This window comes from Capricornis sumatraensis, chromosome 2, assembly GCF_032405125.1.
Source record: "Capricornis sumatraensis isolate serow.1 chromosome 2, serow.2, whole genome shotgun sequence".
Classification (NCBI taxonomy): Eukaryota; Metazoa; Chordata; class Mammalia; order Artiodactyla; family Bovidae; genus Capricornis; species Capricornis sumatraensis.
Window position 1 is genome coordinate 196,730,116 of NC_091070.1, and position 16,280 is coordinate 196,746,395.

Sequence of the window (16,280 nt, forward strand, 5' to 3'; positions counted from 1 at the left end):
CTCTGTCCATGGGATTTTCCAGGCAAGAGTATTGGAGTGGGGTGCCATTGCCTTCTCCCTCCTGTGTTAGGTCAGGTTATTTATTGGCAAAGTAGAAGGAACACAGACTTTGGAGTCTGACAGACTTAGGTTCAAATCTCAGTTTCACAACTTATTAGCTGTGACCTTAGATAAATTTCTTAACCTCTCTGACCTTATTTCATCAACACAAAGTGGGTACTAACTTTACCCCACAGAGTAGTTTCTGACTGTTCTATTCACTATCCCTTGAAGATGTCTCTGAAGCTTGGCTCAGCTGTTTTCTCTGTGTGTACTCATCTCGGATAATCTACTCTCTACCAAGTTAAAGGCTCACTCCTATTTGACACTTGCTCTGAGAACCCCAGCCCACAGTGATCTTTTTCTCCTCTGAACACCCATAGCTGATGTTTTATTCATTTTCATTCAGCAACGGCAGAGTAGTAAGGTAAAAGAAACACCGTAGGCTTTGTATTCTCCAGCTGATTCTATTTTTTTAAATAAATTTATTCATTTTAATTGGAGGCTAATTACTTTACAATATTGTAGTGGTTTTGCCATGCATTGATATGAATCCGCCACGGGTGTACATGTGTTCCCCATCCTGAACCCCCCTCCCACCTCCCTCCCCATCCCATCCCTCTGGGTCATCCCAGTGCACCAGCCCCAAGCACCCTGTCTCATGCATTGAACCTGGACTGGCGATCCGTTTCACATATGATAACATACATGTTTCAAAGCCATTCTCCCAAATTATCCCACCCTCACCCTCTCCCACAGAATCCAAAAGACTGTTCTATACATCTGTGTCTCTTTTGCTGTCTCGCATATAGGGTTATCATTACTATCTTTCTAAATTCCATATATATGCATTTATATACTGTATTGATGTTTTTCTTTCTGGCTTACTTCACTCTGTATAATAGACTCCAGTTTCATCCACCTCATTAGAACTGATTCAAATGTATTCTTTTTAATGGCTGAGTAATATTCCATTGTATATATCTACCACAGCTTTCTTATCCATTTGTCTGCTGATAGACATCTAGGTCGCTTCCATGTCCTGGCTATTGTAAACTGTGCTGTGCAGCGAACTGATTCTTAGCCTTGGCTTTCTGATCTGTAAAATGGAGATAATACCATGGACTGGTAAAAAGCTTCAATGAGATAACATGCATGACATGTCTAACTGTAGCTGACACACAGTACTGTCTGCATGTATGCTAAGTCACTTCAGTCGTGTCTGACTGTTTGCGACCCTAGGGCTTCCCTGGTAGCTCACCTGATAAAGAATCCGCCTGCAATGCAGGAGACCCTGGTTCGATTCCCAGGTTGGGAAGATACCTGGAGAAGTGATAGGCTACCCACTCCCAGTATTCATGGGCTACCCTGGTGGCTCAGATGGTAAAGAATCTGCCTGCAATGTAGGAGACCTGGGTTCGATCCCTGGGTCAGGAAAATACCCTGGAGAAAGGCATGGAAACCCACTCCAGTTTTCTTGCCTGGAGCATCTCCATGGACAGAGGAGCCTGGTGGGCTACAGCCCATGGGGTTGCAAAGAATCAGACATGACTGAGCGACTAAGCACAGACCGTAACCTTCCAGGCTCCTGTGTCCATGGGATTCTCTAGGCAAGAATACTGGAGTGGGTTGCCATGCGCTCCTTGCGGGGATCTAGCACCATCTGGGAAGGCCTGACACACAGTAGGTACCTCATCAAACCGCCAACTTCATTGTTCTGTTATGAATCCTTTTGTGTTCTCTTTCCAGTGAAATTAACAGCAAGGGTCAGGAAAAGCGAGTTTGGGCTTTGGTGAAAAACAAAACAAACACCCCCTGCCCAACCACTAGGCCCCTCCCGCCCACCCCCCGTTCCCCTCCCAACACAAAGAAAACAGCAAATGTGGCACCACCTTTATGCATCACATGGGCTCCCAGCCACTCCCAGACCTGCAGGCTGCTGTAGAGCCCTGTAATTTGTCCTGACTTCCTCTCCTCATTGGCCGTGCTAGCAGCAACATGTGGGCACAAACTACATCTTATTCTCTTTAGCTTCCTCACAGACTCTGATACAGAATTTAAGAGAAGAGAAGGAAAAGATATAATATTTATTTGGTCTGAGGGAGCAGACATTAAATAAATAAAGTTGGCTGATTGAAAATCTTTCACAAATGTAAAAGCCTTATACAACTATATGGTCTCCATCTGAATTTTATCTTCTCTCCAAACTAGAAATATCTTCTCCCATCAAAGCTCAATTTTGGGACTGTAGGAAAAACAAAAAGGCGACTTAAAGATCTTTAGTTCTGACAAGGAATAAAAGACAGGTAACAAAGTTCATCAGTTAAGAGCAGTACGGGGTGGGGTGGGGGAGAATGAAAAAAATCACCACTATCACAGCTCACAGAAGACAAGAAAAAATGATTTTCCCATTAACACATTTCAGAAAGCACTTTCCTCCTACCCTGAAGCTGATGAAATACATTTTTAGATAATGTATGGAAATTTCAGTTTGACATTACCTTCCTGCTTAGTTCCTAGTCTCAATCAATCAGGTCACCCTATAGAGAAGGGGGGAAGAGAAGTGGAGAGTGAATGTGTGTGTGTGTGTGTGTGTGTGTGTGTGTGTGTGTGTGTGTGTGTGTGTGTGGTGTGTATGTGTTGGAGGAAGGAGGGGTGGCTGAGTGAACAGGGAATTGGTCTTAGGAACCAAACAGCCAGCTAAAGTACAGAAATAGAAAATCCTTAAAATACTCAGTCCTGATTCACATCCCAGGTAAAAATCCTTTGAGACACCTCTCTTGGGATGTGAGAATACTTTCCTACGGTTATCTGAGTTCGGAAGCAGGACAGAACCATTTGATTTGGAAGGGAAGATGAAGGGAAAGATAGCCAGAGGGCAAAAGGAAACCATACCTGGTCTATAATCCTGCCTATTGCCATCCTGGGAAAAAAATGTGTTGAAAGAAACAGAACGTACCTGCACAAGCTCTAAGCCTCACAGCTCCACTCAATTGCCAACCTGTCCTAATTAGAAAGGATGGGAGGTCCCTGATTGCCCTTGATGGGTGTGTAAGAGGCACAATGATTATATGGTTCACGGTTTGCACTTAATGTTTTGGAGTTCTTTAAATTCCCCTTAATAAAGCAGACCCCTATTCTCCTGTTTTGTAACCCCATTAGTCTGTCAAATCTTCTCCTTAACTAAAAATTTTCCATTCAACCCCCAACAATAATCAATCCTCTCCCCAAGTCAACAACTCAAATTTCTTTTACTCTTCTTTGTGGAATGTGTATAAAATGACTGCAGGGAGGTGATAAATAAAATAATAAATGCAAATCTGCCTGATTTTCCTCTGAATTCAGGAGGCACATTGCACTGTATCAAGTACATTTGCAAAATCAGCAGCAAAATATGCTGATAAATGCTACTATTTCCTCTACCCTTCCCATTGCTAACGCATATCCCTCTGATGTGCGTATAGCAAAGTTCATTTAGCTAATCAATATCTTGGGATTTTCTTGGATCTGCATAATTGAGGCTGGGTTTTAAGTATGCTTAAACTTAAGGCGGCATCCATTTCAACACAGTGCTTGCAAGATAAAGAAGAGGAGAGCACAGTGAAGGGTATCTTGTGAAGAGAGAATTTGAAGGTAGGAACCACTCGAAATCTATTCTTTCTTGTTCAGGTAAGCAGTGACCTTACTGGTCACTGGTATTTTTTTTTAATGCATACCCTGCTATTTTCCAAGACAAAAGATTTTGAACTCTAATTATATTTTCCTGTACTAAAAGTTTTCATTCCCTAGGTAATATAAGTTGCATTGGTTTGTAAGGGGGAGATGTCAGTTTAGTATTTTTAGGGGAACTGCCAGAGATAAACTATAATGGGACAACTCACAATTAGTCAGGGAGCCAAGAGTTCAAGTCCCAGCTCCCCTACTTGGAAGCTAAGTCATCTTGGGTAAATGACTCAATTGCTCCTGAGTCCAAGTTTTTTGGACTGTCAAATGACTATCTTGGGGATTACATGAAACTTCATTTATTGATCTCAGCCCAATGATCAGCACTCATAGTAAGCACTCAATAAACACTGGCTATGATTATGAATCTCCAAGAAGTCCCAGTTTACTATTTAAATGAGCGACTATATTTAAAGCTTGTAATATAGTAACCAGAATACGCAGAAGGCACACAAAACACAAATAGCAGCACACAAAAGCTGCTGCTATTATTTTTATTTGTCTTTGCTGGATGCTGTCAGAAATTACACCAATAAACTTACCCCAGGGCTGAACTGACATTTCAGGAGTAAATTCAAAGCATTTTTGTACTTTAGGATTTTTTTTCCAGAGCCTTTTTATTGTTTATAATGTTATCTTAGAGGCAAAACAATTAAATTCCCATGGTGTCCCTATTAGTCCAGTTCCTTGTAAGTATATGAGGTAACATAAGGTAACCCACAATCCTCACTCACCTCTCCCTCTTGAACCCAAGAGACTGTATCCTGTGTAATACATCTTGGCCTTGATGCTCTAACAGATACAGCTTCCTCCCAACCCCAAACCCCCTACCCTCCACTGCTGTAGTCCAATCCTACCTCCTGAGAGGGAATTATTAGCACTTTCACAAATCCAAGAAAGAACAGAAGCTACCCAATGTCACTGAATCAACACTGAGTTGGTTCCTTTAATTAGAGCTGTGATTCTACACACAAAGGCTGTGGCAAAGAATTCACCCTGATGCCTCCAGTAGTGAAGCATCTTTTTTGCTCTTTCCACTAGATGATAATATTAATGAAGCCAAAGTCATCTATTATAAAGGAAGAATGAAAAGATGGATTAGTGGTAGGGTTTAGGAAATGCTGTCTTTGTCCATCGGGCACTACTCTAACTGATAACGCTCTGTGTTTTGGTCCCGGTGCACAGCACGTGGGATCTTAGTTTCCTGGCCAGGAATTGAATTGCCACCCCTTGCATTGGAAGCTCTGAATCTTAACCACTGGACAGTGAGGGAAGCCCCTGACTTAATGTTTTCATGTGCTTCACTTCGCTTGGCAGCACTGCTTCAATATGAGAGGACTGCTTCTGAGAGGCATGACCTGGCTTTACTTCCTTTGTCCAAAGCACAGACGAATAAAAAAAAGACTTTTGTTCTTAGACTGGAATTTTTGCTCCATTCCTTTTGCTTTTCTTCTGTCTACCTAAATCCTAACCCCATTCTTCAAATGCCACCTCAATAGCTCTAGCTAATGGAGACTTCACCTTTTCTCAACCACCTACAGCTCATATAATCTATTTCATATACTGGTCACTCCACATATTCAGTTTTATAACAGATAATGTTCATTTTGGACCACCCCATCCTCAAAACCCCCACTTGAGTTCTCGTTTGCCTGAAATGGATAGAAAACTACGCTTAAAAACTATGCTGCATGGGTACATGAAGAGTGATATCAAGTAAAAATATAACTCTTTTTTTATCACCATGATGCAAATAATCACACAGTCTAGATAGGCAGATCAAAACTTCTTGCTGTCGTACACTGATTTATTTCTGGGGAATTTTCTTTGTTACTTTCCTCCCTCCTTTCTCTGTTCCTTTTCGAGAGGGGTGATAAGAAGAGAGACAATTATAAAGATGCAATTTAGCATTCCAGCTGTGCTGGCTTTAAGACATACCATGAGCCACCTAACTAGCCTGGTTCAGCCATATGTTTCCTCCCCTAAAATACTAATCATCTAGGAACCTGGATTCAGAAATGCAATCTCAAAGCCTGAAAAACAAAAAGGCAACAACAACAAAAAAGAACTTCATTCAATTATCCACAGTCCACAGGAATAACAGAATTTCTACCAGGGGTTTGGTGTTCTTTGCCTGAGTTCCTCGGTGGCACGAATCCTTGCAGGATACGTGCCATCTTCCTTTCTCTCCAGGAGCAGAGGTGCAGGTAGATGGAGAAGAATAAAGAACATAGCTTCCAAAGCCTCCTTGTGTTCACAGATGCACACAAAAGCAACTTGCAACACACATTTTCTCTCCCCGGTACCTAGATTATCCTGATAAGTGTCCTTTCCCAGTTGGAAAAAAGAAAATCTAATATCTCTGAGAAGATAAGTAACAGAGATGTCCAAAAGCACTGTAAGGGAATCTTAAACCTGGCATTTTCAGTAAATTTGACTCTCCACTGAAGGCTGAGTTATATCCCCAGAGGATAATAAATATTGTTATCTTTGCCTCTGGTTATACACAGGGGTCTAGTTTTAAGCCATGGTGCATTAGGTAGACTTTGCAGAGTGGAGCAACCGCTGCTCAGAGGAACGTGATGTTTCACTGGGTTATGGGGGAGGCTTAGCAGGTATCTTCAGGTAACACAGGCAGGGGTGTCCTCACACGCTTCCATGTAAGATCACGCTTTTGGAAACGGGGGGTGAAGCCCAGCTCCACCACCTGCTAATAAACGGTGCTGCCTCGGTAAGTTACTTAACCTCACTAAGCTTCTGCGTCTTCATCTAAGGAAATGGAGGTTGTTCTCAATGTTAAATAAAATAAGGTATGTTCAGTGTCCAGTAAGTACTTGGCCTAGAAGTACTTGATACATAATAGCAACTTAAGTCCATGCCCAAATTCGATGGAGAACTCATTGACAACCCACAGCAAGGAGCAAAGCCAGCCTACTGGCAACACCATTAACAGTTTCTCTTTCCCTCTTCTCTCCTTCTTTCCTCCCTCCCTCCCCACCCTCGTGCACTTTCAGAAGCCAGAACCTTCTAAGGAGATCGATTACATTCTCTTAGGGAGTGGTTAGGCTGGAAAATCTTAATCTTGAATTCTTATCTTTTTGCCACTTCCCACCCCCTAATCCTCCCACTGGGTATTTAGAACTCCCTGTAAACTTCACAGGATTGAGATGCACTGAGATCTGTAGGAGGTGTTGGAGGAAAAGGGGGGACCGGGATGTTAAAAATCAGGGCAACAAAAATACCTATGATGTCATTTACCCTGACTTCTGAACCACCACCAGCAGCCTTTTAACTTGGCAGGTGTGAAACCTCAGCCTCCCAGCCTGTGTTATCACTTAACCCCAAATGCAGGCCTCAGAGGGTCTTCCATTAGAGAGATCCCCACTCCTTCCCCACCTCCCCACAGTCTAGCTCTCTCTCCTTCTCTGACTTTTAGCGTAGCCAATTAAACCTGAACAACGGGTGGATGGAGGAAATACGCTGCATCTATGGAATGGTACAGCAGGGACCAGTTTCACTGTTAATTTAAAATGCTAGAATTAATTAGGTAGTGTAAATGAAGAATTTAATAAGCACTCTTTACAACCACAAGTTCTACTTTTATTAAACACTGCTACCAAATGAGGGCAAATATCTCTGGTCTCTCTATATTTCCCTGCCTCGTTCCCATAAGTTCTCTGCAAATTCTTTTTCCCCCTGAATTAAAAAAATGCATAATTATAAATCTATGCCTGAATTGTATTTTTGCCTTCAACCCATAAGCTTCTTCTTTAAGCTCAGATGCTACTGTATGTCTCTGCTTGTGCTGGAGAGGGTGCTAAACAAACCAAAGTTGACAACTTTGGTTTTTATACCAAATTAAAGGCTGTCTTCGAAGCTGTCACTCCTATTCAGATCCACTCAGTGAACTACCAAATTAGCATTCTTTCAGTAAAGGAATCTGCTTGTTTAAACATGTGTCTTTAGAAAACAAAGAACAACACCATGAATCAGTACTTCTGAAAAATCTCACTACACTTCTAAAGGAACTGTTTTGAAAAGGTGCTTAATAATATTCACTAAGATAGCTGGCAGAGTCCCTATTTAGAAGGTAAGGCTATACCAAAAATACATTTTCCATACAGGAGTAGGAGGAAGAATCATATGGTTAACTGGTTTTAATTTGGTTTGAATTATCATCCTATTATATAAAGATTATTCAGGAATCTAAACATTGGCTTTCTGACAGCATAGGCAGTTCTGTCAAAGGATGGATGATCCAGGGCTCTGGGATAAGAACACCAAAGCCATGGCCCTATTTGGAGACCTTGATAAAATTTCTCTGTTCTAGTCACTCTTCTTGAAACACACTAACTGTACTTATAATAATAACACCCTTCCCCGTTACTGAGAAACTACTATGCAAGAGGCATTGTGCTAGGCAGTATATATCCAGTCTCCCATTTAATTCTCACAAAAAGTCCTTTGAGATAAGTACTATTTTCCAACTTTACAGAAGAGGAAATTATGTTTGGTGAGTTATGTGATTTCTATATGTTGAGAATTATTTGAGTTTTATGATTTTTCAAAATAATATATATAGGGGACAAATTGACAAGCGAATCAGAAGAATTGGAGAATATAGCTACATGCACACAAATACACTGTATTCTCTGATTTAAAAATCAAGATAACGTATTTCTGTATTTTAAAGTTTCCTTTTTCCTATATAGGCCAGCTGCTCTTCAGTTAAACTGTCCAGAGAGAGGGAAATAAAAGTCAACATTCAAAAATGATAAATACTCAAAGCTGAGTGTGAATGATTTTAGGAGGGGAGCATCAAAGCATAGCAGCTTCACTGCCATCACGATGTAGTCCAATATTTTTCTAAGAAAACATTCTCACTTGCAGAAAGATTACAGGGAAACGACCCCCAGCCCCAGCCCCAGCCCCAAAGGATTATAGCGTCAGTATCTGGCAGACACTAGGTCCTCAATGAATAACTGTCAATTAGAAAAAAATCACAACCTAAAGTTTTCAACTATTGAAGGACAGGGTATTGTTTTACTTTCCAGTAAAAAGTCTCTGAATTCTCAAAGAGTATCTTTACAACAAACAAGTAAAATAAAATTCCTTCATGTAGCATCCCCCTCCCATGACAGAGTAGATTTATTCTAGAATAATCTGCTCTCCTTAAGGCCTATTACTCCCAGGGACAATGGGCAGTTGTGATGACAATAGCCCCCTCTAAAACACTGTCTCAGATACATGGAAGAGCACTGGACACACACGAACCAAATGTTTGAGAGGAAAGGAATAAATAGACAAAAACGAGAACCGGGTTTGGGGGCAGAGGGCAGAACTGAGAACTAAAGAACAAAGTGTCGGGGTGGCTGATTAAGAATAAAAGAGGATACAATCAAAGGATTATTTCACATGAAGTAAAGCTGAGGAAGCTCCAAAATCTTTATCTGCTTCCTGGTCCTACCAATCTGCAATGCAGTTTCATGTAGTGTTCACACACATATGCATTTGTGACTGTACCCGTGCTATCCTTGAATGCAGGGCACAAGCTGCAAACACTCAAAGCCAGCACCACACACACGCACTCCTGCCAGGGTCTGCATGTCCAAAGGAACAAGGTAGCTGTGAATCCCAAGCCTAGAATAGTGAAGAAGAGCGTACCTGTAATTTTGTCTCTCACGAGTTTGCAGGATTCTATTTCACCAATGCTCCCAAAGAGACTCCTGAATTCCTCCTGGGTCATATTCTGGGGTAAATAGTTGACTATGAGGTTGGTTTTGCTGTCATCTGTGGCTGCCCCTGTCTGCATGGGAGAAGGACAGTTTCTATTGTTGCTGGAGGGTCCATTGCTTGTATTGGATGTCGGGCCATTTGACACCTGAGGCTCCATGGTGCTAATTATCTAAATAAAAATAAAAATATTAAGCCTTTTGATATCTCAAAGATACAAAGTCTCTTTCAAGATTTGATTTTATTTTTTGTAAAGAAAGGGAACAAGATAAAGCAGGATGGAGCAAAAGAGATGGAGTTGTGAACACAGCCAATTTAGAAACATGTTTTTAACCAAAATGTTAAACTCCCCTTGCTATTTTTAGGCCAGCCCATAGATTTTGAACACAGACTAGAATGCAGTGGGAACTCTCCCATTATTTTGTTAATGAAAAGCTAATTCCTGTTTTCATTACACAATCACTCTCAGAAATGTATACTTAAGCCACACCAAATTATAATTAAAATGTAAAGTAATAATCATGATTAAAATTATAGTTCCATTAAAGCTGAAAAAGCTAAACATAGAGGGCTACGCTCACAAGATCAAATACAGTACCTGTTTATTAACTATCTCATAAAGTAAAATGACATTAAATTAAGTGGGGCTGTTCCATATGGGAAGGGTTTAGATTTTCACTGATGCTTAATAATGATCAAACTTTAGATTTCATAAAAGCACACTGGGGAGCTACAAAGTTATCTAATGATGTTTCTCCCCAGCTACTCTGTTATTGTTTCTCCTGGACTTCAAATAAAATAAAAAACATGAAGGAAAGTTCTCTCTAGGTCTCTACTTCAAGTCTAGTACAGCCCCAGATGGTCCTCTCACACATTACTCAAAAAAAGACTTCTATGTATTTAAATAGTTAATTAAAGGAATATTTCCATGAATGTGTTAACTGTTTGAGGCAGTATGCATGGGAATAAAGAGACAAGCCTCAGTCTCTATCCACAAGGAGCTTACAGTCCACAGAGGACATAGAAGGCAAAGGGCTGCAATAGGACAGTGGCCATGTAATGGAGGAGCAATCAAACTTGCTTAAAGGATAGGGGTACTCGGGGAAAGTCCCAAGAAGATGTTGTTAGAATTAGGTTTTACATGAAAAGTGGGTTTAAGCTCATGGAGCTGGTTCATGAAGATGCCTTGTATGGTATGACAAGCACTGAGAATCAAAAAACTGCACAGCCAGAAAGAAGGTACTTCAGGCAATACAATTCAGTTCAAAACTCTCCTGTTGGAGATGAATTCCAGAGACATCCAGAAATTTCTTTGTCATCACAGGAAAGTGCGGCAGAGTCTAGGCCTGTACCCAGTTTTCCTGGCCCAAATGCAGTCCATCAGTCCCACTTTTCCATTCTGTCTGAGCTCCACCCCTTATTCATCCTTTATGGGGTTCTTTCCATCTTCTGTGAAATTGAACATCAGCTCCTTGGAAATGGGATCATGCTCTGTCATTCCCTAGTTGTGCAACTTTGGGTTAGGGACTTGAACTCTGAGAACCTTAGTGTTTCTCATTTGAAAGAGGAGAAGAACAATGCTGCCTGCCTTGCAAGGTGTTAAAAGGATCTGGTGACAGAATATATGTAAAGTGCCTGAACAGTGGTGGGAACATAACCACAATCACTGATATCCATTGAAGTTATTCTAGGGCTTCCCCTGGTAGCTCAGCTGGTAAGGAATCCACCTGCAATGCAGGAGACCCTGGTTTGATTCCTGGGTTGGGAAGATGCCCTGGAGAAGGGATAGGCTACCCACTCCAGGATTCTTGGTGGCTCTGCAAGTTACCTGATGTGACTTCTCTCACTGACTCCCCACAAGAAAGGAGTGAGGCATATTCCAACATCCTCTGTGTATTATAGACAAGGAAACTCAAGCTTAGTGGATATCTGATTACTAGTAGCTTCCATTATTATTACTATTATTTGGCTGCTCTGAGAAATTTGGGGAGATAAGCCTGTTTATGTAATATACATGTAGTAAAGTGTACAAGTCTCAAGGGTACAACTCAAGTAATGTTTACAAAATGAACACAACTCACACTCAAGTAACCACCTTTCAGATCATGATATAGAAAATGACCAGCATTCCCGAAGACTTTCTTGTGTCCCCATTCTCATCATTCATACCACCCACCAAGGTAACCACTACTCTGATTTCTAATTCACAGACTTATCTTTTTTTGAATTTTATATACATGGAATCACACAAAATGTACTCTTTATGTCTTTTCGCACTTTATATCTGAGTATCTTTCATGTCTTGAAATGTAGAGGTAGGCTGTTCTTCTCCACTATTGGAGAAAATTGCATTGTATTAAAATATTATATTTTATGTATCTCTTTTACTTTGAAGAACACTGGGTTATTTTTAGTTTTTTTGTTTTTTTAACTATTATAGATAATGCTGCTATGATCACTACATACACATCCTATGGTGTACATACACATTTCTGTTGGGAATATTCTATGGAGTCTATTTTGGGGTTCAGGGGTATTTCTGCTTTAGTAGGTACTGTCTATAGTTTTTCTAAATAGATGTACCAACTGACTCTCCCACTAGCAGAATATGAAAGTTCTAGTTGCTGTCCGTCCTCATCAATGTTCAGAGGCTGTTTTTTTTGTTGTTGCTCTTTTTGTTTTGTTTTGCTTTTTGCTTATTTGCTCATCTGAAACATAGTGGTATAGTAAAAAGGGAATAAGTTTTAGAGTTTTAGCTGACTTAAAGCTCTAGTTCTACTACTTATTAGCTCCGTGATCTCAGGCAGTTGGGCTTTTGGGCCTGTTTTCTCTTTATAAACCAGAATAACACCACCATGCAGGGTTATTTATATATGTAAGATGCCTAGAACATAAAGTGGCTAGAAGCATCATAACTATTACTCCTCATTATGCCCTACATGGATAAGCTTTGCTCTAATTGCTTCTCCTTCTGATAGTCACAACTGGGAACTGAAACCAAAAGAAAGAAAAGAAGTCTCAAGAGGAATCAGGGAAACAAGGCAGATGGAGGAAGGTGGGAAGCGTCTAAGATTCTTTGCCATCACGTAGGTAACTAAGTGGCTTCACTTATCACATCAAAACTTTCAGGACAACTGTAGGATTGCGTTAGGCTGGTCCAGAGAACAAGGAGAAAGTGAAGGGCTCTGTAGAGGAATCTTAAAGCAAGCTCTCCTCAGCACTGAGTAAAAAAAAAATGCACCCAGTAACTCCTATGCAGATGCTCTGCCCCTGAGGCAAGGGTCCAGGAAAGAATCAGGGCGTTGTGCCCAGGGGAGGGATCATGCTAATGGGGATAATGTTTTAGAACATCATCACAGCTCCTGGCTGGGAGGTAGGTTTCTGCTTTGCCAAGCCATCGGCCTCCTGGGTCTGTGCAGTGCCTCCCTTTGGTGTGTCGTCTCACTGCTTCAGTGAGTCAGGTGTCCAGGCAACAAACCTAAGGAGCACCACCAACTCAATAAGGACTTGAAAAACAGAATTTATCCAGTTCAGGAGGCTCGGCCGGCAGAACCACAGAGTTGCCCAACAGCTACATTTTGATTTAGTGGCAAAAAAATCAGTCCCAAAATCTACAGAACGCCTTCCCTGCACCACTTTCTTAGGTTACCCTTCTTATGGTTCCTACACAAACACCTGAGAAATATCCTGCAGTGAGGCAGCATTTAGAGTATCAGTGATGGAGCAGGACAAATGTAAGTCATACCCAAGCATGTTGAGATTCTGTGGGACCAAGACTATAAAAGGTCACCTGAAAGCTGTGTTCATTTTTAATTCACTGGATGCTTGACTCACAGACACATGTGGTGAACGTCAGTACTTGTCCCTGTGAATATTTCACAGGTCTCCCTGCCCCAGAAAGGCCTAGGAAGTATCAAGTCTGCAAGCAAAGAAATTTCAGTTCCCCAATAAGCCTTCTGGATCTCCTTACATCTTGTGTGGATTTCCTGATTTATGTTGACTCCTGGAGCTGAGCCCCATCTGTACATCAGACAATCCTACCCTAACTGGGGTCCAAACCTCTGAAAAGGATCCATGAAATACAATGTTCAGTACTGAGCTCCTTTCATCGAACAAACCTATAAATCAGGTCAAGTCATTCCCGTCTCGTGGAGATGGAGCTCTCTCTACTCTGCACACACACTGCACAGTTATCCTTTTGTGGGCTCAGAAGGAACTGAGGGAAATGTACATATGCACACACACAGAGTTTTCTCAATAAAAGCGTACAGTTTTAAAGCTGAGAAACATTTGCAAATGTGTTAATATACATTGTGTAATAAGACCCCTTGCTGGTCTTAATGACGCATCCCAGGATGCAAGACAGGCTTAAAAAAAGAATCAGAAATGTAAAATGTCAGACTGAAATCTGACACACAAGAGAACCAAGAGCGTTACTTGGAAAATAAGAGAAGCTGCCAGGATGTAAATATATGGAGTATGAAACTACGGCATTTTAAGGTCACATGCTAGACCTTACAGAGAGGACACCTGCAATCTCAGCTTGGGAAAAAGACCAGAGGTAAACATGTGTGTTTGTGGGAAGCTATCCTCCAATAAATTCAGAAGCTGGCTTGGTGAAATCAGAACGCTTGCTTCCCCAGGGTAACACCTTTGATATTCTAACAGCACAATTTTCACTGCAAGTAAATATATCAGTTACTTAAGTGTGCATATGTACTTTAATGAAAGATTCTGTGTGGGTCTCACAGCCAACTTCGTAGCTGACCAGGTTCCAACCCCCTGACTTGCCTTCCTTCTCTCTTCTGAAAGGCAATTAAGAACAGAATTACAGTCAGCATCCAGAAGAGAGCCTTGAGGAGGTTCAGTTGACTTCAAACTCTAATGGTTACACAAAGCACTGCATTAAATCTTTTATGTTCCCATGATGTATTTTAAGAAACATTATACAGGCAGAAAATTTCAGGGATAAACTATGAAAGCAGTGCACAATAACGCAGGCACTCAAATCCTGTCACTGTCAACGTCGATGGTTTGAATGACTAATTACTCACACTCAACGCATTAACCTCACCCCTCCCACCCTCTTTTTTTTTCTTGCAAAATATACAACAAAAGCAAGAGGGAAGGCCTCAGGCATGCAGCTGCAGGGTCGTTTATCTCTGAGGAGGCAGGAGGGAGAAGAAGCAGAGGTTGGGCCAGGCTTCTTTCTTTCTCAGGATGATACTGAGAAAAAAAAAAAAAAAAAAAGCCAATCCTCTCAGCCCTTTGTGGCATCTCTGTTGCCACAATCGAGGGTCCTTCCCAACTGTCCTAAGTAACCATTCAATAACATCTTTTGTTATTGTTCACCTAAAGTATATGTTAGACTGCTTCCTGGACAGGCCAGGTTATATTCATTAAGAAAGGGTTTATTTCCATGATAGCTAGATCTGGAAATGTTAGATGAACGAGGATGGAGCTCTGGAGTGCCAGGGACTTTGCAAGGTCCAGGGGATACACAGAGAATGGGAGCTGGCCCTCATTGAGCTCACAGGGTGGATGCATGTTAGAGAACAACAGGGGCCACTGAGCCCAACCCTGTAATCTTAACAAGGAATCTGAGGACGAGAAAGTGGAAGTGACTTGCACAAGGTCACAGTGCTAGTTAGAGGCAGAGATGGCACTTAAGTCCAGGTCTATATCTCATTGCATATTCTTGTGACAATGCAGACATGGCCATTTGCATGAGAGCCTACTTCTACTTTATCTTTGGGGGGAGTGTGAAGATGGTTATAGCACAGAAATGTGCCTGAATGTAGGTGTGGAGATATGTCTATTTCCTTACTCTTTTGAGTAGAGTACTTCGCAGTTCACAAAGAATGGCAACCTCAACTCCGAATTCCACAGTAGAGAGACCACATCTGTTTTACTTATAATAGTACCTCCTGCACGTAGGACAGGGCCTGAGAATGGGTAGGTTCTGCATTAAGAACGACTGAATGAATGAAAGTCCTTGCAAGTCCAATAGTTCCTAAATCCTTCTAACAACCCTGTGAAGTATAACCCAATAATTTTAGTAGTGTCATCTCCATCTTCTGTATAGCAAGAAGACAGAATAATTATTGAGTTCCTATCATATGCCAGACATACATTTAGATATTATTTTAAATGCAGATTTTAAGAGGCATTCATTCTGACAGGACTGCTAAAGCTTTGGCGGACATGGACCCTGTAGAGAACTTGCTGAATACCTTTGCCCTTTCTGCTCAGAAATTATATATATATATATATATATATATATATATATATATATATATATATATATATATGCACATATATATATGCACATAACATTTTGGGTACACTAAAATCAATCCTTGGTCTCAGACTGAAATCTCCCAATCGACTCTGAGTGAGTGAGTGAAGTCGCTCAGTCGTGTCCGACTCTTTGCGACCCCATAGACTGTAGCCCACCAGGCTTCTCTGTCCATGGGATTTTCCAGGCAATAGTACTGGAGTGGATTGCCATTTCCTTCTCCAGGGGATCTTCCCAACCCAGGGCACAAACCCAGGTCTCCCGCATTGTAGACAGACGCTTTACCGTCTGAGCCACAAGGGAAGTCCAGTAGTAATATAATTAAAGGGCAGAAACTTCCCTTCTTTCCCATATCACTCTTTTCATGTAATTTCTTGCCCTCAGAATTCATTCAATAAATAAACAAATATTTATTGCCAAAGGGTCCACATTTCAGAGGAGAGAATAAGCATGTCCTATGGCCAGAAAGTCCTTTAAGTTAATTAAG

The 16,280-nt window shown here is 41.2% G+C and overlaps 1 protein-coding gene across 3 annotated transcripts in view; it reads right to left on the reverse strand.

The window, feature by feature from the left end:
• ELAVL4 (ELAV like RNA binding protein 4) overlaps positions 1 to 16,280 on the reverse strand; it is a 90,008-nt gene that overhangs the window by 39,763 nt on the left and 33,965 nt on the right. Inside the window, exon 2 of one of the 3 annotated variants that reach the window (XM_068963800.1) lies at positions 9,427 to 9,667. In XM_068963800.1, coding sequence (XP_068819901.1) covers positions 9,427 to 9,667 — 241 coding nt within the window. Of the gene's footprint in view, positions 1 to 9,426; positions 9,668 to 16,280 lie in introns of those variants that run through there. The other 2 variants (XM_068963802.1, XM_068963801.1) reach the window with 2 other exon arrangements.